The sequence below is a fragment of the Lolium rigidum genome, chromosome 6, assembly GCF_022539505.1.
Source record: "Lolium rigidum isolate FL_2022 chromosome 6, APGP_CSIRO_Lrig_0.1, whole genome shotgun sequence".
Taxonomy (NCBI): domain Eukaryota; kingdom Viridiplantae; phylum Streptophyta; class Magnoliopsida; order Poales; family Poaceae; genus Lolium; species Lolium rigidum.
In genome coordinates, this window is record NC_061513.1 from 156,076,135 (window position 1) to 156,099,704 (window position 23,570).

At 42.6% G+C, this 23,570-nt stretch overlaps 2 protein-coding genes across 2 annotated transcripts; both read left to right on the forward strand.

The window, feature by feature from the left end:
• The first annotated feature begins 3,746 nt into the window (after positions 1–3,746).
• On the forward strand, positions 3,747–4,294 carry LOC124663441 (protein RADIALIS-like 3). The gene is made up of 2 exons (XM_047201140.1): positions 3,747–4,115; positions 4,273–4,294. Exons 1-2 carry the CDS (start codon positions 3,850–3,852, stop codon positions 4,292–4,294), a joined length of 288 nt encoding a protein of 95 aa, XP_047057096.1. The 5' UTR covers positions 3,747–3,849.
• A 13,555-nt stretch (positions 4,295–17,849) lies between these two features.
• Positions 17,850–23,304, forward strand: LOC124660673 (protein RAE1-like). The gene is made up of 11 exons (XM_047198495.1): positions 17,850–17,943; positions 18,057–18,143; positions 18,248–18,316; positions 18,469–18,662; positions 18,988–19,129; positions 19,802–19,882; positions 20,621–20,749; positions 20,978–21,055; positions 21,978–22,049; positions 22,620–22,700; positions 23,047–23,304. The coding sequence occupies exons 1-11, from the start codon at positions 17,881–17,883 to the stop codon at positions 23,086–23,088; spliced, it is 1,038 nt and encodes a 345-aa protein (XP_047054451.1). The 5' UTR covers positions 17,850–17,880; the 3' UTR covers positions 23,089–23,304.
• The last annotated feature ends 266 nt before the right edge of the window (positions 23,305–23,570 follow it).

Sequence of the window (23,570 nt, forward strand, 5' to 3'; positions counted from 1 at the left end):
ACAAATTTTAAAAATAGTAACATAAAACGAAAAAGAGAGCTAAATGGGCCGGGGCCAATACCCGACCAGGGTGTGCGGTGTCTGGTAGGTACCGACCTGGTTAGTCTATCAGACTAGACTCTGTCGAACCGATCAACCGATGATCGTTCCAGAGGAAAGGCAATCGTCTAGCCATGCCGGCCCATAACATCTTGGGGTGCACACCCCCCGCATGCACCACATATCGACGTCCCAACATTTGAACCTCCTCTCATGCCGCTGATCCGGGCGAAGAAGGTATATCGGACTTGCACCCCGACGGCAACCCCTCCGACGAACCATGCAAAAGAGGCCTAGAACTGGAAGGGGTGAAACCCAACTCCTAGGCGGAATTGGCCCTCTCCAAGTGTCGGCTCTAGGTTTCTTGGTGATCTTTAAACCGAACGCCTGAGCAAAGCAGCCCCTAGAAGGCATCGGCGAGGAAACCCTCTGCTAGCAACTTGACATCATGCTCCGTCCTCCTACACCCAAAAGCACGATTAGCATACGTACCTGCACCGCTCGGAGATGTCCTCTCCCAGAACCTAGAGGTCGGCGTTGCGAAGCCGACCTCGGTCCGGAAAGCCTGCTTTAGCTCCCCATCCGACCGTTTCCCCCGCCGTCCCACCGTCGACCACCCTTCCTGATATCCGTGATCGTCGAGCACGTCTACCGCAACCTCGAAGGGTACCACGGAAGAAGCCGCGATTCATCCTCGGACGCCTCCGACGATTCAGCCTCATCAACCGCGATACTCGAGAGCCGAGAGCCCGAGTCCGGCGAGTGCCCAACACTCTCAGGTGGAATCCACCAAGAAATCCCTCCCGGCCCGACCGTCAAACGTCGTCCACGGGCAGCCGCCCCGGTCGCCTTCTCAGTCGCCTCACTCATGTCTCCCCTTATCATATCTTTCACAGTCATGCCATTATATGCTTAAGGGTACCATGGACAATGTACCTTTCACATAATGCAAAATGTTGTCATCTAGACCTATATGTCATGTTTACCAAGTATGCTTGTAGAGTTTTCCATGTTGGAGACCGCTTCTTAGGGTGTGTTTGGTATCCTGGGCCAGTAGAAAAATAGCTATCTACACTCATACAAGCTGATCCTAGCTAAGCCGAGTTGGGATATTCTCACGTGTTTGTGTTGAGATATGTTGAGTCTGTCCGTTGTTTGGTGGTTGTATGGGGTGAGATATGATGAATAATTGCACAGAAGCCCTTGAATAGTAAAAAGAAAGTCAATCGGGTATATCGAGCGTGTTTGTGTGTGTACTTGAGTGAGTTCGATCTTCATCCCCCCCTCATCCGGTTTCCTCGGTGCACATCGGCCCCAACTTAAGCCATCCCATGGCATCTGTTGATTCACCACGACGACATCGTCCGTCGCGTGGCGGCGGAGCCCGTCGTCGGGAAGGCGACGGCGCAGGCGGGACTCGAGGAGGGGGTTGCTGGCACTCATCCGTCGCGTGGCGGTGCAGGCCAGCGGCGAGGAGGCGGTTGCTGGCGCGGTGGCTGTGGCGCCGGGGAGGCGGCAGCGCAGGTCGGGGTCGTGGAGGATGTGCTACGCGAGAGCGGTTCTGGGGGGGGGTTGAGGGCTTGGGGAGGTTGACCCATGTTGGTCTTGGCCCAGGAGCGAGACGCGCGGGGGGATTTCCGGGCGAGGTCAGCCCTGCCCAACTGCGAAGCTCGATTTCGGATGCTCTACCGGGCATGGCTGAGGGGTCTTTTTCGCACGAGGTGGCCAGTGCCCAGTTGACCCGACCCAACCTACCAAACAATGAAAACAGAAAAAAGCTAGGTTAAGATGAGAATCTCTAAGGTCAACCAGATACCAAACACACCCTTAGTTTCTGTAGGACGTAGGATACAAGAGAGATCTCTTTCTGGTTAACTTCTCGCGGCATCTGTTTGAGCACTTAGCCACGAGAAATTATAAAAAAAAAAGTGTTTGAAGAAAAAAGTTCAACTCCAAAGGCTACCTTCAGATTATGAAATAAATGTCCGCAAAATTCACAATTACCTAGCAATACTCAAACTTTAAACTTTGGAAAAAATTAGTATGGAATTACGTGTGTCATGTATACATGATCGAGTCGATCTAGGTTAGAGTAGAACTAGTTACTTTTTCTCTGCATGCTTTTGAGTAGTCTAAAAGGAAACGCTACATGGGGTCGATTAGATTCATGATCAGTGCACAGTCCAGAATAATGAGCTGAAAGGTTGGAAAGGTGGGGAAATATTCCAAATACCGACTCGGAATCATGCATGGGACCTGCAATGTGATAATGTTCTCTGCAAAAACAAGATATTGATTCTAATACGGGAGAACCTTTTTCTAGTGGTAGAATCTAATATTTTACAACTTGCAATTGTAGAATATTTCAACTGACCGTTCGATGTAAGAAATAATATAGTCCATTCCTCCCCGACCAACAGCAAACATAGCTAGTAAACCAGTACCACAGTACCACATTTGTATTGCATTACGCAATGTACTATTTTTTTTGGAGCACTTGAAAACTTGTCTAGTCGTCAAAAAGATCGAATAGAAAAATTATATCGCATCTCACCGCCTCTTAAACCAGATCATTCACACATACAACAGGGTTTCATATATTACATAGTTTGAAAAAAATAGACTGAAGACAAACATCTGAATCATCATTATAAATATTTCTCCATTGCTTCCTTCAGACTGCGTTCAATGATCGATCCAGATACTGGATATCCAATTCTATTTTCGAAAAAAGCGGCTCTGCATGTTTCTATCGAATTCAATCTTGTTTTCCATGAACTCTAGTCTCCCCAAGAATGTCCAAGACTGCATCGAACTGCAAGACATAAATATATCCTGATCGGGATGATGATTGATGACTAATGATATTTCTAGCAAGAAATAAGATCATTTTGACATAGGAATAGCTTAGCACACACCAGCCATCCCCTGCGAAAACTTATGAGTAACGTCCCAACATATTCAATACTATATTACAACTAGACTGTAAACTGACAGCATTATACATGTACTGCAACCAAATTAAGAAAACAGGCTAAGTGACAGGATATATGCGCTGACTTTGAGTTTATTTTCAGTCCTTGTTTCTCAATTTCCTTGTGTACTCATGTCAGGTATATTTTGTAGAACTTGTAATTCTCGGGTTTTGTGGTTGCGATTGTGTTGAGCTGAACTCATTTTTCTTTTCTATCCTTACAAATTTCCTAGGTGAACAAATACTGGTTAACCAAACGAAAAGAAATTAGACAACATCTAGTTAGATAGATTAGGAATGGATCTAATCCACCTTATTGCGGAAGGGAGCCAGGAACAGTCATCAATAATTCGTCAGAATATCGCTCGTGTGGTCTCCGATTGTACACATGAGCAGTGTCCTGAGGCTGAGGCCAGTGGCAAGTCCAGGGGATACATGTCACGGTTGACAAACGCAATATCTAAGGAATGGGCGCAGGATACCTATCTAGCTAAGTCGTAGATGGAGCCAGAAGAGAAGAGATAAAAAGTCGAGAGATCTCCACTTCCCTTGGACTCAATATTCAGAACACTCGCAGCTGTGGCTCTCCTCACTTATGCCTTGTACTCCATGTCTCCGTCTTTGAGCCCACAAGAGAACCTGCAGCTAGCCTTTGTTCCACTTCCACCACGTACGGGCATCCTATAAGTACCACCCCTCCCTACACTCTTCTCTTCACAAGCACAACCCCAGCACACATAGCTATAACCCATCGATCGATTACTAGGAAGTTCAGTTAGTGAACAGCAGAGACCGATCGAGCAGGTCTTTCAAACAAGATCGTACGTAGTATTTGGATGGCGTCGATGTCGGTGAACTCGTCAAGGCCGCAGTGGACGGCGATGCAGAACAAACAGTTCGAGCAGGCCCTGGCGGTGTACGACAAGGAGACGCCGGACCGGTGGCACAACATCGCGCGCGCCGTGGGTGGCAAGTCCGCCGACGAGGTCAGGCGCTACTACGAGCTGCTCGTGGAGGACGTCAAGCGCATCGAGGCCGGCAGGGTGCCCTTCCCGGCATACAGATGCCCGGGCGGCGCCATGGGCGGGTACGAGGCAGACAGGTACATACTAAATTAAGGGAACCCTCTTGAAGAGCACTCCCAAAGTAACTAATTTGTTATGGTGCATGGCTTAATAAGCAATAGATTTGTGGAGTTCATAGAATTAATTAGCTGTGTGCTGCTGCCTGCTAATGTGGAAGCTTTTACTCTACTGTAGGCTGAAGCACCTGAAGATCTAGGTGGCGTACACGAACGACTACGAACACTGCCATGCATGTCGGGCTACAAGCAAGTGACCAGGACTACTAGATCTTGCACCTGAAGATCCAGGAGCATGCATCGATCGATATCCGATTATGCATGCGTGTAAATAAGCATTACTTACTAATCTGTACATCAATCCACCTCTGTGTACTGTCCGTACCATATGTACAAGCTCATGCATGTGTATCGCTTTTTAACGCGTGTATATAGGAGAAATGGAAACGAATAGCTGTCTCGTTCTGCATCGGATTATTGTTTCACAGATGCGCTGAAGAGAAAGCATAAACGAAAGTGGTTTTTGCTGGACCGAGCTCCAACATTTGGGCGTTTTTAAATCAATCAACTAAGAGCAAGTACAATAAAATCTAGTCGATTGGCTATAAAAATTAAAATAATGACTTCGTCAACCTAAAGATATGCCGGCTCAGTCCCTCGGAGGTGCTCATAGGGGTAGGGTGTGCGTGCGTTCAAAGGGGTGTTTGTACGTGCGTGCTTGTGAGCGTCTGCGTTGTACTGTGTTCTCAAAAAAAATTAAAATAATATATTTTTGCCTAGTTGGAGGAGAGAGAAGGAGAGAGAAGAGGAGTGGGATCTCAGAGCCAGCTCTAGCACATGGTCCTACGCATTTTGTGAGAGTGAAATGTGGGATATGCATTGATAAAGTAGTACTCCCTTCATACCGGTTTACAAGGCAATTACGTATTTCGAGAAAAAAGTTTCACTACAAATTTGGTCAACAAAAAGTAAGATATATGCCATAAAAATTATACCAATTGGATTCACCTTTTGAATATGAATCCAATGGTATAATTTTTGTGGCATATATTTTAATTTTTATTGATCAAAATTGTAGTCAAATTTCTTTCTTGAAATGCGTAATTGCCCTGTAAACCGGTATGGAGGGAGTACAATTTTATAGCTCACTATTGTACATGTTAGCTCTAGGTTGACTATAGATGACATGGTATTTGGCTTATATCTAACAGTTGGCTATACTATTGAACTTGCTCTAATTGAAGCATGTCCACAAAACGTTTTCCTATGGCAGGCGGTCTAATGTTGATCTAGCTCGTACCGTCAGTCACCGCGGTCGCTGGTTCCCTTGCCCTCCATTGGCCGCTACAACGGCCAGGGGTGGGGGAACCTTTCATCGATTTCTGTAGGGTTTTTGATTTCTTCGTCTTCGGTGTAGGGGATATACGGCGGTGAGAATAAAGGCCTTCAGCCGGTTATTCGTTGTCAACACCCTGATTTTTAAGTCCAGATGCCTATTATGCCATGCATCACAATCCCAGGAATATTGTTTTTGCGAGACATAATAGATTGATATCACAACACATCATTCATTACATGCCATAATCGTCTTACATAGAGGGATCACATGATCCAGTCTTAATACAACATAGGGGATCTAAGGATCCAAAATACAAAACACATAGCGGAAGCGAAGTAGCGGTCGTGGTCCATCTGTTCCACATGCAACTATTGACGTCAGGAGTAGTCCTAGTTGTCGTAGACGTCCTGCTGTCCTTCTTCCGGGTTCTGGTACTCCTCTTCATAGTCTGGCCATTTGAATAGCCAGGGACAAAGCCATGAGTACTTTAAGGTACTCGCAAACTAATACTAGTGTAAGCACTATCAGCTATAGTAAGGGGGTGCTAAGCTCTAGGTTTATTTGCATAAAGCCGCTTTATTTCATAAGCATTTAGTAAAAGACCCTTCATTTGCTAACTAACTCAAGTGGGAACATTAGTGTCATTCTCACAACTCTGTTGTGATTCAAGTCAAATTCACCATTCACCTTTAAAGTTCAAGTCACAAGTCATATGTCACATTTTTGAAATTGGTCTGATGACGGAACAGTATGGCCTTTCCAATCGTCTATAACCGTGGACACGGCTATTCGAATAGTTCTACACTCTTCAGAGGTCGTACACTTGTGCCACAATGATACGTCTCCAACGTATCGATAATTTCTTATGTTCCATGCCACTTTATTGATGATACCTACATGTTTTATGCACATTATATGTCGTATTTATGCGTTTTCTGGAACTAACCTATTAACAAGATGCCGAAGTGCCGGTCCTCGTTTTCTCGCTGTTTTTGGTTTCGTAAATCCTAGTAACGAAATATTCTCGGAATTGGACGAAATCACCTCCCGTGTTCCTATTTTGCCCGGAAGCATCCGGAACACCCGAGAGCCGCCGAGAGGGGGCCCGGTGGGCCCGGATGACATGGTGGCGTGGCCCAGGGCCTGGCCGCGCCACCCTATGGTCTCGTCGCCTCGTTGACCCTCCTGCGCCGCCTCTTCGCCTATATAAAGCCCCTGCATCGAAAACCCTTACGGAGGAAGCCACGGTACGAGAAAAGTTCCAGAGCCGCCACCATCGCGAAGCCAAGATCTGGGGGACAGGAGTCTCTGTTCCGGCACCCGCCGGAGCGGGGAAGTGCCCCCGAAGGCTTCTCCATCGACACCGCTGCCATCTCCACCGCCATCTTCATCACCGCTGCTGCTCCCATGAGGAGGGAGTAGTTCTCCATTGAGGCTCGGGGCTGTACCGGTAGCTATGTGGTTAATCTCTCTCCTATGTACCTCAATACAATGATCTCATGAGCTGCCTTACATGATTGAGATTCATATGATGATGCTTGTAATCTAGATGTCATTATGCTAGTCAAGTGGGTTTTACTTATGTGATCTCCGGAGACTCCTTGTCCCACGTGTGTAAAGGTGACAATGTGTGCACCGTGTGGGTCTCTTAGGCTATATTTCACGAAGTACTTATTCACTATTGAAGAGCGTAGTGAAGTGCTTATTTATATCTCTTGATGATTGCAATATGTTTGTATCACAATTTATCTATGTGCTACTCTAGTGATGTGTTATTAAAGTAGTTTTATTCCTCCTGCATGTGTGCAAAGGTGACAAGTGTGTGCACCGTGTTAGTACTTGGTTTATGCTATGATCATGATCTCTTGTAGATTGCGAAGTTAACTATTGCTATGATAATATTGATGTGATCTATTCCTCCTACATATGCATGAAGGTGACAGTAGTGCATGCTATGATAGTACTTGGTTTAGTCTTTTGATCTATCTTACACTAAGGTTACTTAAACATGAGCATTATTGTGGAGCTTGTTAACTCCGGCATTGAGGGTTCGTGTAATCCTACGCAATGTGTTCATCATCCAACAAAAGTGTAGAGTATGCATTTATCTATTCTGTTATGTGATCAATGTTGAGAGTGTCCACTAGTGAAAGTGTAATCCCTAGGCCTTGTTCCTAAATACTGCTGAGTTACTACTGCTTGTTTACTGCTTTTACCGTGTTACTACCGCTCGCAATACTACCACCATCAACTACACGCCAGACAAGCTATTTTCTGGCACCATTGCTACTGTTCATATATATTCATACCACTTGTATTTCACTATCTCTTCGCCGAACTAGTGCACCTATTAGGTGTGTTGGGGACACAAGAGACTTCTTGCTTTGTGGTTGCAGGGTTGCATGAGAGGGATATCTTTGACCTCTTCCTCCCTGAGTTCGATAAACCTTGGGTGATCCACTTAAGGGAAACTTGCTGCTGTTCTACAAACCTCTCGCACTTGGAGGCCCAACACTGTCTACAGGAAAGGAGGGGGAACGTAGACATCAAGCTAATTTCTGGTGCCGTTGTCGGGAGGAAAGGTAAAAGGTACTCACACTCCGGATCTCGGCTACTAAGCTATTTTCCCGGCGCCATTGTAAGTACTCGAGCTATTTCCTTTAGACTCGCAATTGCGACATTTGGTTTCTTGTTTACACTAGTTAGGCTTAATGGAAGACAACAATAAAATGAGAGATCTTTATGAACTTTATCTTGAATTAGGACATGATGTGTTTGAAGAAAGAATTAAAAAACCCATGGAACTTTATATGCATGATAATGGGAATGTTATTAGTATGAATGCTTTGAACACCATTGTTGCTAATGCTATGGAAAATTCTAAGCTTGGGGAAGCTGGCTTTGATGAGCATGATATTTTTAGTCCCCCAAGCATTGAGGAGAAAATTTACTTTGATGATACTTTGCCTCCTATTTATGATGATTATAATGATAGTAGTCTTTTGTTACCACCTGTTATGGAGGATAAATTTGATTATGATTACAATATACCTCCTATATTTGATAGCTACTTTGTTGAATTTGCTCCCACTACAACTAATAAAATTGATTATGCTTATGTTGGGAGTAGTAATTATTTTATGCATGAGACTCATGATAAGAATGCTTTATGTGATAGTTATATTGTTGAGTTTGCTCATGATGCTACTGAAAGTTATTATGAGAGAGGAAAATATGGTTGTAGAAATTTTCATGTTACTAAAACACCTCTCTATGTGCTGAAATTTTTGAAGCTACACTTGTTTTATCTTCCTATGCTTGTTACTTTGCTCTTCATGAACTTGTTTATTTACAAGATTCCTATGCATAGGAAGCATGTTAGACTTAAATGTGTTTTGAATTTGCCTCTTGATGCTCTCTTTTGCCTCAAATACTATTTCTTGCGAGTGCATCATTAAAACTGCTGAGCCCATCTTAATGGCTATAAAGAAAGAACTTCTTGGGAGATAACCCATGTGTTTATTTTACTACAGCAATTTTTGTTTTGTTGAGTCTTGGAAGTTGTTTACTACTGTAGCAACCTCTCCTTATCATGTTTTTGTGCCAAGTAAAGTTTCTATGTCAAAGTTGATGTTATATTTGGGATCGCTGCGCAGAAACAGCATTGCTGTCTGTCACGAATCTGGGCACAGTTCTCTGTAGAAAATTCGAAAAAATCTGCCAATTTACGAGCGTGATCCTCAGATATGTACGCAACTTTCATTAGTTTTGAGTTTTTCCATTTGAGCAAGTCTGGTGCCATCTTAAAATTCGTCTTTACGGACTGTTCTGTTTTTGACAGATTCTGCCTTTTATTTCGCATTGCCGCTTTTGTTAAGTTGAATGAGTTTCTTTGTTCCATTAACTTTCAGAAGTTTTGTGCAATGTCCAGAAGTGTTAAGAATGATTGTGTCACCTCTGAACATGTGAATTTTTGATTATGCACTAACCCTCTAACGAGTTTGCTTGAAGTTTGGTGTGAAGGAAGTTTTCAAGGGTCAATAGAAGAGGGTGATATAATGTGATCGAGAAGAGTGAAAGGTCTAAGCTTGGGGATGCCTCGGTGGTTCATCCCTGCATATTTTAAGAAGACTCAAGCATCTAAGCTTGGGGATGCCCAAGGCATCCCCTTCTTCATCGACAACTTATCAGGTTTCTTCTAGTGAAACTATATTTTTATTCAGTCACATCTTATGTACTTTACTTGGAGCATCTGTGTGCTTTTATTTTTGTTTTTGTTTTGTTATCTTAGTTCTCTGAATAAGTTCATCCTTGTGTGGGAGAGAGACACGCTTCGCTGGTTCGTATGAACACATGTGTTCTTAGCTCATAATATTCATGGCGAAGTTTCCTCTTCGTTAAATTGTTATATGGTTGGAATTGGAAAATGCTACATGTAGTAATTGGTAAAATGTCTTGGATAATGTGATACTTGGCAATTGTTGTGCTCATGTTTAAGCTCTTGCATCATATACTTTGCACCTATTAGTGAAGAAATACATAGAGCTTGCTAAAATTTGATTTGCATATTTGGTCTCTCTAAGGTCTAGATAATATCTAGTATTGAGTTTTGAACAACAAGGAAGACGGTGTAGAGTCTTATAATGTTTACAATGTGTCTTTTATGTGAGTTTTGCTGCACTTGTTCATCCTTGAGTTTGCTTCAAATAACCTTGCTAGCCTAAACCTTGTATCGAGAGGGAATACTTCTCATGCATCCAAAATCCTTGAGCCAACTACTATGCCATTTGTGTCCACCATACCTACCTACTACATGGTATTTCTCCGCCATTCCAAAGTAAATTGCTTGAGTGCTACCTTTAAAATTCCATCATCCACCTATGCAATATATAGCTCATGGGACAAAATAGCCTTAAAACCTATCGTAGTATTGAATATGTACTTATGCACTTTATATTTTATTAAGTTGCTTGTTGTGCGATAACCATGCTTCTGGGGCACGCCATCAACTATTGTTGACTATCATGTGAGTTGCTATGCATGTCCGTCTTGTCTGAAGGTCTATCATTTCAGTGGTTGGAGCATGCAAAATTGTTAGAGAAGAACATTGGGCCGCTAACTAAAGCCATGAACCATGGTTGAAGTTTCAGTTTTGGACATATATCCTCAATCTCATATGAGAATAATAATCTTTGCTACATGCTTATGCATTTAAGAGGAGTCCATTATCTGTTGTCCATGTTGTCCCGGTATGGATGTCTAAGTTGAGAATAATCAAAAGCGAGAAATCCGAAATGCGAGCATTCTCCTTAGACCTTTGTACAAGCGGCATGGAGGTACCCCTTTGTGACACTTGGTTGAAACATGGCATGCGAAGATCCGGTAGTCCAAGTTAAGTAGGACGAGGTGCGGGCACTATTAGTATACTATGCGTGAGGCTTGCAACTTGTAAGATATAATTTTCATAACTCATATGCTTTATTACTACCGTTGACAAAATTGTTTCATGTTTTCAAAATAAAAGCTCTAGCACAAATACAGCAATCGATGCTTTCCTCATTGAAGGACCATTCTTTTACTTTTTATGTTGAGTCAGTTTACCTATCTCTCTCCACCTCAAGAAGCAAACACTTGTGTGAACTGTGCATTGATTCCTACATACTTGCATATTGCATTTGTTATATTACTCTATGTTGACAATTATCCATGAGATATACATGTTACAAGTTGAAAGCAACCGCTGAAACTTAATCTTCCATTGTGTTGCTTCAATGTCTATACTTTAAATTATTGCTTTATGAGTTAACTCTTATGCAAGACTTATTGATGCTTGTCTTGAAGTACTATTCATGAAAAGTCTTTGCTTTATGATTCACTTGTTTACTCATGTCATTACCATTGTTTTGATCGCTGCATTCATTACATATGTTTATGGTATGATCAAGATTATGATGGCATGTCACTTCAGAAATTATCTTTGTTATCGTTTTACCTGCTCGGGACGAGCAGAACTAAGCTTGGGGATGCTGATACGTCTCCAACGTATCGATAATTTCTTATGTTCCATGCCACTTTATGGATGATACCTACATGTTTTATGCACATTATATGTCGTATTTATGCGTTTTCTGGAACTAACCTATTAACAAGATGCCGAAGTGCCAGCTCTCGTTTTCTCGCTGTTTTTGGTTTCAGAAATCCTAGTAACGAAATATTCTCGGAATTGGACGAAATCACCTCCCGGGTTCCTATTTTGCCCGGAAGCATCCGTAACACCCGAGAGCCGCGCGAGGGGGGCCCGGTGGGCCCAGATGACATGGTGGCGCGGCCCGTGGCCCGGCCGCGCCACCCTATGGTCTCGTCGCCTCGTTGACCCTCCCGCGCCGCCTCTTCGCCTATATAAAGCCCCCCGCATCGAAAACCCTTACGGAGGAAGCCACGGTACGAGAAAAGTTCCGCAGCCGCCACCATCGCGAAGCCAAGATCCGGGGACAGGAGTCTCTGTTCCGGCACCCCGCCGGAGCGGGGAAGTGCCCCCGAAGGCTTCTCCATCGACACCGCTGCCATCTCCACCGCCATCTTCATCACCGCCGCTGCTCCCATGAGGAGGGAGTAGTTCTCCATTGAGGCTCTGGGCTGTACCGGTAGCTATGTGGTTAATCTCTCTCCTATGTACCTCAATACAATGATCTCATGAGCTGCCTTACATGATTGAGATTCATATGATGATGCTTGTAATCTAGATGTCATTATGCTAGTCAAGTGGGTTTTACTTATGTGATCTCCGGAGACTCCTTGTCCCACGTGTGTAAAGGTGACAAGTGGTGTGCACCGTGTGGGTCTCTTAGGCTATATTTCACGAAGTACTTATTCACTCGTTGAAGAGCGTAGTGAAGTGCTTATTTATATCTCTTGATGATTGCAATATGTTTGTATCACAATTTATCTATGTGCTACTCTAGTGATGTGTTATTAAAGTAGTTTTATTCCTCCCCGCATGTGTGCAAAGGTGACAAGTGTGTGCACCGTGTTAGTACTTGGTTTATGCTATGATCATGATCTCTTGTAGATTGCGAAGTTAACTATTGCTATGATAATATTGATGTGATCTATTCCTCCTACATATGCATGAAGGTGACAGTGTGCATGCTATGATAGTACTTGGTTTAGTCTTTTGATCTATCTTACACTAAGGTTACTTAAACATGAGCATTATTGTGGAGCTTGTTAACTCCTGCATTGAGGGTTCGTGTAATCCTACGCAATGTGTTCATCATCCAACAAAAGTGTAGAGTATGCATTTATCTATTCTGTTATGTGATCAATGTTGAGAGTGTCCACTAGTGAAAGTGTAATCCCTAGGCCTTGTTCCTAAATATTGCTGAGTTACTACTGCTTGTTTACTGTTTTACTGTGTTACTACTGCTGCAATACTACCACCATCAACTACACGCCAGCAAGCTATTTTCTGGCACCATTGCTACTGTTCATATATATTCATACCACTTGTATTTCACTATCTCTTCGCCGAACTAGTGCACCTATTAGGTGTGTTGGGGACACAAGAGACTTCTTGCTTTGTGGTTGCAGGGTTGCATGAGAGGGATATCTTTGACCTCTTCCTCCCTGAGTTCGATAAACCTTGGGTGATCCACTTAAGGGAAACTTGCTGCTGTTCTACAAACCTCTGCACTTGGAGGCCCAACACTGTCTACAGGAAAGGAGGGGGAACGTAGACATCACACAACATTTGCAATAATCCGTCAGGGTTAACTGGCCCTGATTTATCACACTCCGTGTGCGGACTACCGACCATAACCTTTCACTTACATACCCTAGTATAGGCACCTCTCCCCATGATCTTGGCCTCCCAGTGAAGACAAACCGTCAACCTGAGAACTGCACAGGGCTTGGGTCGGACATTCACCTCATTTCACGTTTATTTCACATCATTTCACTTCCAACGGAGGCAGCCTCGGCATAACCCCTATGATGCTTGTTTAGAGGGAACCCATACTAAAGCACATAAACTTCTAGTTAAGCCCTTACCCATGTTGGGTATTGTGGGGGTACTTGTAAAATTGGAATGGTATCGCATCCGAACCCAACCATCGGCTCGTAAAATTCACCAAGTCATTCACAAGTCATATTCACCTTCAAAATCTTTCAATAGAATGACTCATCATTCCAAGGTTTTCAAAGTCATTTCATTTCACATGTTCCCATCTAGAGTAGTCACTTTTAGTTTTTAGCACTAGCAACTAGTTATGAGGGGTGCTAATTTGCTTGCATTGCTTTAGGCTAAATTTGATACTCTTGTACTACTCTATATCTAGACCAAGTGAATCATGAATCAAAAAGTAAACTTTGATAAACGAGACTCAAAAACTTATAAGGTAAAAACTTGGGATATGATCATTAAATATAAAGTATGATGTAGTGGTGCCTTGCTCTAGTAGAGCTTTGCACTAGGTTAACTTGCAAGAATATTAGCTTGCCTTGATTGGTGTATTGATCAAAGTTCTCTTCTTCTTCCTCTTGGTAGAAAACCTCCTCCTCTTGATTGTCTCCGGAACTAGCGTCTATAAACGAATACGAGGATACAATCACCAAACAATACTTAAGTGCTAGACTAATCACACAAATGGCTCACACAAGATATTCTAGCATCACCATATTATTATCATGTTGGTTGGCTTTGTTTTCCTTTTTAAAGAAAAATAATTTCCTCTCATTACAAATATTAATTAGGGTTTCTATTTAATTCTTGGGAGAAATAATTTCCTCTCGTTGAATGTTGTTAAGATTTAATTTCCTCCAATAATAATGTATGACCTAGGTTGACCAAGGTCAACCTCTTCATAATCATCATTTAGGAAAATGATTTAAATGAGGTGATGCACCTCATGCAATTTAATACCAACATAGTAATGATTTAATATCATCAAATAATTCAATATGAGAGTTAATAGACCATGGTCTCTAACTCATGTAGAATTACTTGAGACACGATTTAAATGAGAAGAATACATCTCATATGATTTAATAATTAGTTGGAACAATTTAAATACTACTACGGCTATCATTTAATATTCTCAAATAAAAACATAAGGGGTCATGAAGACATGTGTCATCACCTCACATTGAATCACTTGGAAAATGATTTAAATGAGATGCTACACCTCATAGATTTAAAATCATAAGTTTAGAAATAATTTAAATGAGCTAGTATTGACTACATAGCCAATTTTTGATTCTAGCCCATGATCATATGAAGCAACCATATCATATTTTTACATAATCAATTAGAGTATTTGAAATGTGAATTATGAGAATTTCAATCATCTCAAAATTCATCATGGTTGATTTTATAAATTTATTTGAATTCTAAAAACTCTCTGACTTGTTATTTTTTACTATTCAAATTCTACAACAGATCTTGGTTTGAAACCAGTGGGGTTTGAAGGAGCATTTCATGTGCTTTCCAACAACATCAAATTCATTAAATTTGGCTGAGTGGATTGAGAGTTATTCCAATTCTAAGTGAGCACCAGTATTGAATTTGAAACAAAAAGGAATTACACGAATTTGAATTCTGGGCCTAGGCGGGAAAGAGAAATGGGCCAGGACAAGGGGAAACGAGTTGGGCCAGCCCAACAGCGCTGCTCACGCCGCGGGCCGCCTGACAGGGTGGGACCTACGTGTCAGTGACGTTTAAAACCCGAAGCGGTACCTTTCAACGTGAGCCATGAGAATAGAAGGACGATCGACGATCGAGCGTCGTCGTCGTCGTCGTCGACGAGAAGGGGTTGCTGGCACGGCAGAGGTTGGGGGTCGGCGGCGATCCTGGGTTCCGGCGAGGCTGGGCGTCGGTGGCGTTCGACATGGTCGACGACGGCGAGGCGAACGGTGGTAGAGGGAGCACTTGAGGAGGACGCAATCGTCGGCTTGATCTGCGGCAGCTCACGGGTCTCCGGCGTGCGATTGGGCGGCGGTTGTGACTAATGTGGAGCGGAGAGGGTGCGAGGAGATTGAGTGGAGGGAGAGGAGCAAGTTTGGTGTGGCGAGCTTACGCGTGGGGGCTCTCCTTTTATAGCTGCGCGAGGTGGCCGAGGGTGCTGGCGAGGTCGACCATGGCGAGGCGTTTCCGAGACGCGAAGGGGCAAGGTAGGTTGCGCGTGAGGTAGGCGACGTCTAGGCGGTACTGGTGAGCTTGATGGCACGGCAAATGATGGACGAAGGCGTGCAGGAGAGGTCGTCAGCTTTGCAGTACCGTGGCGGGGGATTTTGATCATGGCGATGGCGACGGTGCACGCACGAGCATTCGAGTGTGTCTGTGAGGTAGCTGTTGGCGCGGTGAAGCTTGATGCAGAAGGAGAAGAGTAGGGGAGGACGGAGGCGATGGCACGACGGCGTGCTCTGGCGCGTCCAGTGCGTGTCTGGGCGTGTCCTGGCATGGTTTGGGCGCGTCTGGGCGCGTACGGGCGTGTCACGTTCTGGGCGTGGGCGTGCGTTTCTTCGACCAGGGAAAGTACCAGCGTGCTCTGCAGGGCTTGGTGAGTCTTGTTGACATGGTGAGGCTGACCATAGAGGGGTGGAGAGGATGAGTGGCATGAGGGTCGGCATGGGTACGGCATGAGCTTGTTTTGATCATGTCCAGCCTTGTACTGTGGTACCATTACTTGGCTTTGATGCAGAGGTGTGAGGAGAGGTCAATGATGACAAGAGTGGAGATGGTTTAGTCCAAGAACCGTTGGCTAAAAGAGGGTATGATCAAATTGATTAAGTGCACACCAAGTGTTTGTAAAAATGGCCGCAAGAGATGAATTTTTGATTTTTTCAGAAATATTTGGTGGAGTGTTATCATATAATATTTGAAGTATATATGTGGTGGTGGTGCTCAAAATTGAGTTGATTTGCCAAATGTCAAAATGGATGTGATCTTCACTTTGTTTCAAAGTCTCCCCTTGTCACACTTATACTAAGCAATGGGGACAGAGTCAACCATGATGGTCAATACAAAAAAAATTCAACTTGACATGGTCTTGGATGAGGTGGAAAGAAGTGGGGGGTTTTAGTTTAAGAATCTTCCAAACCAGGGGTGCAAAGTGGACATGATGATATAAATGTGCAAAGTGACCATTATCATATGTGATGGAATTTTGATGTTTCCTCTGCTTTGATTGTTGTTTCTTTGATGCAAATGTGTTTATTATTGATATGTTAGAGTTTCACAAGCAAAGGTGGCCTTGGCTAATGATTTGCCAAAAATGGCCATAAACACATAGGAGGTGATATTCCAATTTTTCTTTTCTTCTATTTTGTTCCTCTTGCTTTACTTGGGCATGGTCTAGGGTCCATTTAGGGTTAGATTAGGTTTAGAGATGGTTTCAAACCATTTGGGCAATGCAGTGGTGCATACGTTAAGATTTGGTACTATGGCTAGGTGCCACATATGCCTCTATGCCTATGTTTATTTTATCTTTGTTTCTCACTTGATTTAGTTGGTAGGTACTAGGTTAGGTTTGTTGATGTTTTCAAAACATCTAAACAAGGTAGAAAAGCCTAGGTAAAAGTTTTAACAAAGATATCCATAGGCACATAGGCCCTTTTCTTATTTAATTTCTTTTTATTTTGTTTTACTTGGATGGTGAAAAGGATAGGGTTTAGGATTTAAGATCATTTCAAAATACTTCAACAAACAATCATGGCAATATCACAACATATAAGCCTGATATGTATGTATCAAACTTAATTTAATAAAAGTTTTTGTTGGTTCTAAATTTGGAAATAGGAAAATTCATTTTCTTTGTTTTAAAATTTTTGAGATGTTACATCCGTGACGGACCACGCATGAACGAGATGGGCATAGCCGAATTATAATTCCATTTCCGGTCAAGTATGCACTGTGAGCTTCTATAAGATGCTCGGGATGCAGCGCCTAAAGGGTTCTGAAGGTGGCTCATTATCGGGCGCCAGTTTTCTTTTTTATGGAATATATTTGTAAAGTTGGAAAACATGTTCAATCAGTTTAAAGATTCTTTTAGTTCAACAATTTCGTTCGCAAGTTCAAAAAATGTTCCTATTTTTTCTATAGAATTCTAAAATGTCAATGTGAGATCAGAAGATCATTAGTTGCACTTCAAAACGGTTTTTTTTTGTTAGATGATACCAAACGATGCTCTTGTGCTCTTCAAACCCGGCAAAGGCCCAAAGAATGCAAGGCCTCCAAACAGCCCAAGATAGTTTTATTTACGTGAAGAGCCCAACATTCCTGTCCCGAAAGCGTCCAACCCACGCGACCCGACCGCCTCCTGTGGTCTGGGCGTGGATCCCACGCGACTGCCCTCCCTTAAAAACCAAAACCAAAACCCCAATGCCCACACAGCCCCGAACCCCGCCCGCCCGCCTCCTTCCCTCCCTTCCTCCCCCAAATTCGCAACCCCAATGGCGAGCTTCAACGCCGCCGGCGCCGGAGCAGCCAACCCCAACCCCAACAAATCCCTCGAGGTACGTACGCGCGCGCCGCCATTCCCTCCCTCTCCCTCCCTCCCTTGGTCCAAATGGCCAAAACCTTCTCTACATGCCGATTCGATTGACGGCCCTCCTTCCGTTCCGCGCAGGTGAATCCGGCCCCGGGGGACGCGGTCTCCAGCCTCAGCTTCAGCCCCAAGGCCAACCACCTCATCGCCACCTCCTGGGACAACCAGGTCTGCCCGCCGCCGCCGCACCCTTACATAACCCTTTCCGTTTCCACGAACCCCCGAGTGAAATACTGACAGATGCGACTGGGCTTTCTGATTTTCTGACGCAGGTTCGGTGCTGGGAGGTCCAGCCGGGCGGCCAATGCCAGGCGAAGGCCTCGATCTCGCACGACCAGCCGGTACTGCACCCCCTCTTCTTACCATTCCATTATATTATCACTAGTTCAATATGTATCCACCGATCCCCAATTTCGGCCTTCGCGAACTGCCACATTGCGCTGCCCCTTGCCTGCAGTGTTTGACAGCCGCGGTTTGTTGTTGTTCGGTGCAGGTTCTCTGCTCGGCGTGGAACGGTGATGGGACTACGGTTTTCTCGGGAGGGTGTGACAAGGTGGTCAAGATGTGGCCGCTGCTGTCTGGCGGGCAGCCCACGGCCTTGTCGGGGCATGAGGCGCCCATCAAGGAGCTCGCCTGGATTCAACCCATGGGGCTCCTTGTCAGTGGGAGCTGGGATAAGACTTTGAGGTGATCATATCAGATCAGATGTGCCAAACCTCAACTTGCATTCATTCTCTTACTAGAATTAGCTCTGACTCGATGTGGTGCTGCCCAATGCTGCACTGCGTGTGATGTATTACATCATAGCAGCAGATTACTGAATATTGATTGATTCAGAACCCTATGTAGATAGTTTGATAAGAACCATGCTGCATTATATCACTGCACACAAGCACCATGAGTTTTGTTTGCCTAATGCTGACGTACATACAACACACTACTGGCCTACAAAACCTATTTATTAACATGATTGCTATACCAATATCTTCCCTCTAACCTTCTGTTTATTAAGGTACTGGGACCTGCGACAAGCTCAGCCAGCACATGTTCAGCAACTTCCTGAGCGCTGCTATGCTCTCTCGCTTAGTTATCCTCTGCTGGCTGTTGGCACTGCTGACCGCAACGTCATTATCTTCAACCTGCAGAATCCACAGGTAAGTTATGTCTCTTTTTGTATGCTGCAGATTGTTCTAGGTTACACCTGGTTATGGATGCTGTGGATTTGTACACAACTTTGTTTACTCCCATCATTATCGTATAGTGTTTACACATATTCTGTTTCGTAACTCAATTGCTAGCTACTACTTTTTGGTGCCCGAGTATGTTGTTTCTGGCTTTTCCTAACACTATGTCCGCTCTTTCTGTTAGATATGGCATGACAGCGAAATTATTTCAAATAGTCTTACCCTAGTAGGCAGATTTCCATTATAAGCAATTAAGCATTGCCCTAGTGGGCAGATTGCTTTGTTAAATTGGCACTCTTCGATGTTTTGTTTTCAGTGTTCTCAGTGGTATGCTAAGTAATGTTAACATATTAGCGAATAGCTTGCCTCTCCTAGTTTATTTAAGGTTAGAAAATTCAAACTGTTATAATTCCCTAAGGTTGTTTAGATTTTAAAACTTCTCAACCATGTGGTGTTGGCTTTGTATCCCTTGGAGACATTTCTTTCTTAACCTGTGGCAAGAGTAAAGAAGCAATTATTTTCTGTGGGTTGCTCCATCCAATTAAATTTCCATGTGTTTGCTAATGCGGTAATCATTTACATATGTTTCTTAGATGTTCTAGTCTTGCTTGCATATTTGACTTTCTCATTACCTTGTAATAGGCTGAATTCAAGAGGATCCAGTCACCTTTGAAATACCAGACAAGGTGTCTTGCTGCATTCCCTGACCAATCAGGGTTCTTGGTAATGCCACTTCTTGTGTTCAATTAATCTAAATATATGGTCTAATTTGCTGGCTTCTTGTAGTGATTTTAGATCTACCTTTTTTTCGTCATCTCTGCAATGACTTATTATGAGGCTAAATAGTACACATACCTTCTGCCCGAAGCAAAAATAAAATGAAATCCTAACTAGAGATCCTGCACATAACTTCAAGTGCAGCAACTTGTGTCCTCCAACCTAACACATCAGTAAACCCTCGACCTTAGATAGCCACTAACATGTAGAGGTCCTAATTTAAAACCATATTTAGTGAGCGTTAATAAAATAAATGCTAAAAGTTTTCCTTTGTACTTGTTAGAACATAGTAGTAAATGTCGTGTTAATTTTCACATCATTCAGTTGTCCTCTTATGCATGGTGTCAAATGTTATATCATCACTCTAATTTATCTGTTACAACATTTTATCTGCACAAATTCCACTTTCTAGAATTGCTTAAGAAAATGAGCATGTTATGAGAAATTTATGCTTGCTTTCCATTGTATGCTCTATCTTTGGCCAAAAGCAATTGCTCCCAATATTTGAAACCCACGGGTTTATTCATCTTACTCCATTGTACACCATTATTGAATGCTTATGTTTTGTATTATAGTTTGGCACACTCTTTGAAAGCCCTTGTACTGGTGCTCTTTGAGGTAGCAGATAGTAGGTCAACTCTTTTATTTTCACGAGCATCTGATTAACCTTTGTTTGTCTTGAAGGTTGGATCAATAGAGGGACGTGTTGGTGTTCATCATGTGGATGACGCTAATCAGAGCAAAAATTTTACATTCAAATGTCACCGCGAGGGCAATGATATATACTCTGTTAACTCACTGAACTTTCATCCTGTAAGAGAATTTCTTTTATATTTTTAAACAATCTTTTGTTGTCTACTTCCTGATATTGTATTAAGATATTCTGTTTCAAATCTGGAGAAGGAAAGCTTCAGTCACTGTGGATGTTTTCTTGAATTCTAATAGTATCTTAATACTTGCTGATTGTCCTAGATCATTGAGTACCTCAGCAACTATATTCAACTAAGCAATTCTAATTGATGTGCTATGCATTCCTTCCAGGTGCACCATACATTTGCTACTGCGGGCTCTGATGGAGGTTTCAACTTTTGGGACAAGGACAGTAAACAAAGACTGAAGGTCCATGTCCCCCTTTGATTATTCAAATGATTCTCCCATTCTCTTTTGGTCTAGAGTAATTAATTTAATGCATTATTTTTGATATATATTTTTCAACTAGATTAGTTATATGCGAAACTGAATTAGTTAAATGTATAGCTGGAAATCATTGATGCAGTTCTTTGTGAACCACTATTAACATAATGATGTCCTGTCAATTCAATATCCGCAAAGTCAGATGAGTGCAAATTCTTGTTTTGCTTGCATGTTTTTCATAAACGTCAGATTGACCTCAACAAGAAATCTTAATTTGGAATACCAAAAATTTGGTGAACATGTACATACTCAACTCCTCTGTTGGTCAAATGTAAATCTTTTCATGCCTGTTAAAGATACATCATTTCTTATGAGAGAAAATAGCAAGAGAGTGGCCTTTCTGAACCTAGGAGCAACAAGCTCCAGTGTCCTAGGACGTGTGATGGCACTGAGATGCAAGGCATCTTTAACTCAGCTTGCATGCTTTTTGTACTTCAATCTTTGCAACCTGGTATTGTATAAAAGATGGAGTTGCATGGTATCAAACATGGTAGAATTTCATGTTCTCAAAGAAAATCTTCATTTTTCCATAGATTTGTTTGTTAGTCACATTTGCTTGGCTAATAAGTGTGCAAGCATCTTGAGATGAGGATGTATGATCTTCATAAGATTTTCAGACTTCAGTATCCTTAAGTAACCCTTTCACCGATGGTGCTAAAATTGTCATCAGCTATATGCTTGTTGTTAACAGATTCATACAAATGTTTACTTACAAAAAAGGGTGAATTTGATTATGTATAGGAGTTAATTTTTTGCTAAATAGTCCAGGACTTGAGTGCCATCAATATAGACTTTTCATTTTACTGCTTAAAGATTTTTATCTTACATGTGTTATTTTTCTTTACAGGCTTTTAGCAAGTGCCCATCACCCATCACATGCAGCACATTCAATCAGGATGGGTCAATCTTTGCTTATGCGGTAGGCCATCTCTTGTTGCTATCTGCACTGGAATAAGTTGTTAGATTTGCATTTCCTGATTTTGATTTTCTTGCTCTGTATTGTCATTGACCTCAGCAGATAACATTCAACCACTAGTAGCCAAGAGTGAGTGAGGAAATGATACCCAATGTGTTAAGTGTTTAATGCACGTGAATGCTAATCGATAAAATGTGGTGTGGCTATCTAGTGTGTGGGTACATCCAAATTTCAACAAATCTAAGACAACTTTCATAGGACCGAGGAAGTACATGTCATACTGGTTTGGGTGTTTTTATCCTAATTGTACCAGTATGTCAATGCTAAGAACTAATAAGGTTTTGACTAAAGAAGTATGGCATCTTAAATGATAAAAAGCAACATACCTTAGTGTGAAGAGGACAAAAGTGTCTACTCACTTTGCAGTGGTATCAACAATATACATGGTTTTCATTGTTCCAAGTTATTAAGTCTGCATTCTGAAAGTCATGTACTGTATTGTGTTCCCCGTTACTGAGGCATGCACACTACTACACTGAGGTTCAAATCGCTAATGTTGCCTAAATTTGTTAGGTATGCTATGATTGGAGCAAGGGTGCCGAGAAGCATACTCCTTCTACTGCAAAGACAAATATCTTTCTGCATAGTGTGCAGGTTTGTGCTTCTTAAAATGTATAGCATATTCATGTCTTGGATTGATTTTGAAGTGCTTATACAGATACAGTAAACTTCGACAGTATATATCTGCATTTTTTATTCAACAAACTGCACAAAATAAAATTCTGCTATGGTCTAGGTAAAAGATGATTTATGTTTCTACATACTAATAATGGCCTGCTTTCTTGTTAACACGCCTTCTTGGCCTGCAGATTATCTTTTAAGATATATTTGTGCCTCATTCTGAAAGATCACATAATTTAGTCAAAGTTTTCCTTGGGTGATGCCAGATCTTTTGCCTAGTGCTCTGAAATTGGCTCTTTACTTTCTTTTATGTGTATAGGAATCTGATGTCAAAGGAAAGCCCCGTGCTGGAAAGAAGTAGACTTCGCAATGACAAGCTGCAGATCGGTGCTCCTAACCTGATGAATTTGCGGACTGATGCTAATTACCTGCATGCGTGTGTAGCTCCAGACTCTTTTAGGGTATTTCTGTGAAAAACAGTTCCATTCTGCTCATGTAAATGGCAGTAGGTAATTTGTTGCGATAATACTTTTTTGTTGCGATAATGCATTAGTGTGGTATTTCCTGTGTGGTTCGATTGTTTCTCCCCACCCATATTTTCTGGGCTTCCAGTATCCTAGTCACTATTGTCACAAAGCGATGTTGTAGTCTGCTAAGTGCCAAGTCAGGAATCCCCCGGCCTCTGAAAAGTGCCGACTCAGGCAACATAATGAGCCAAAACAACCAAATGCTGAGATCATTGTGACACCAAGAGTCAGAAATTAGAAGGATCGAAGCTGGGCCAGATTATTTTCTTTAACCGTGCTACTTAATGCAGGATATTTGAGCTATCGTTTCTAGAAA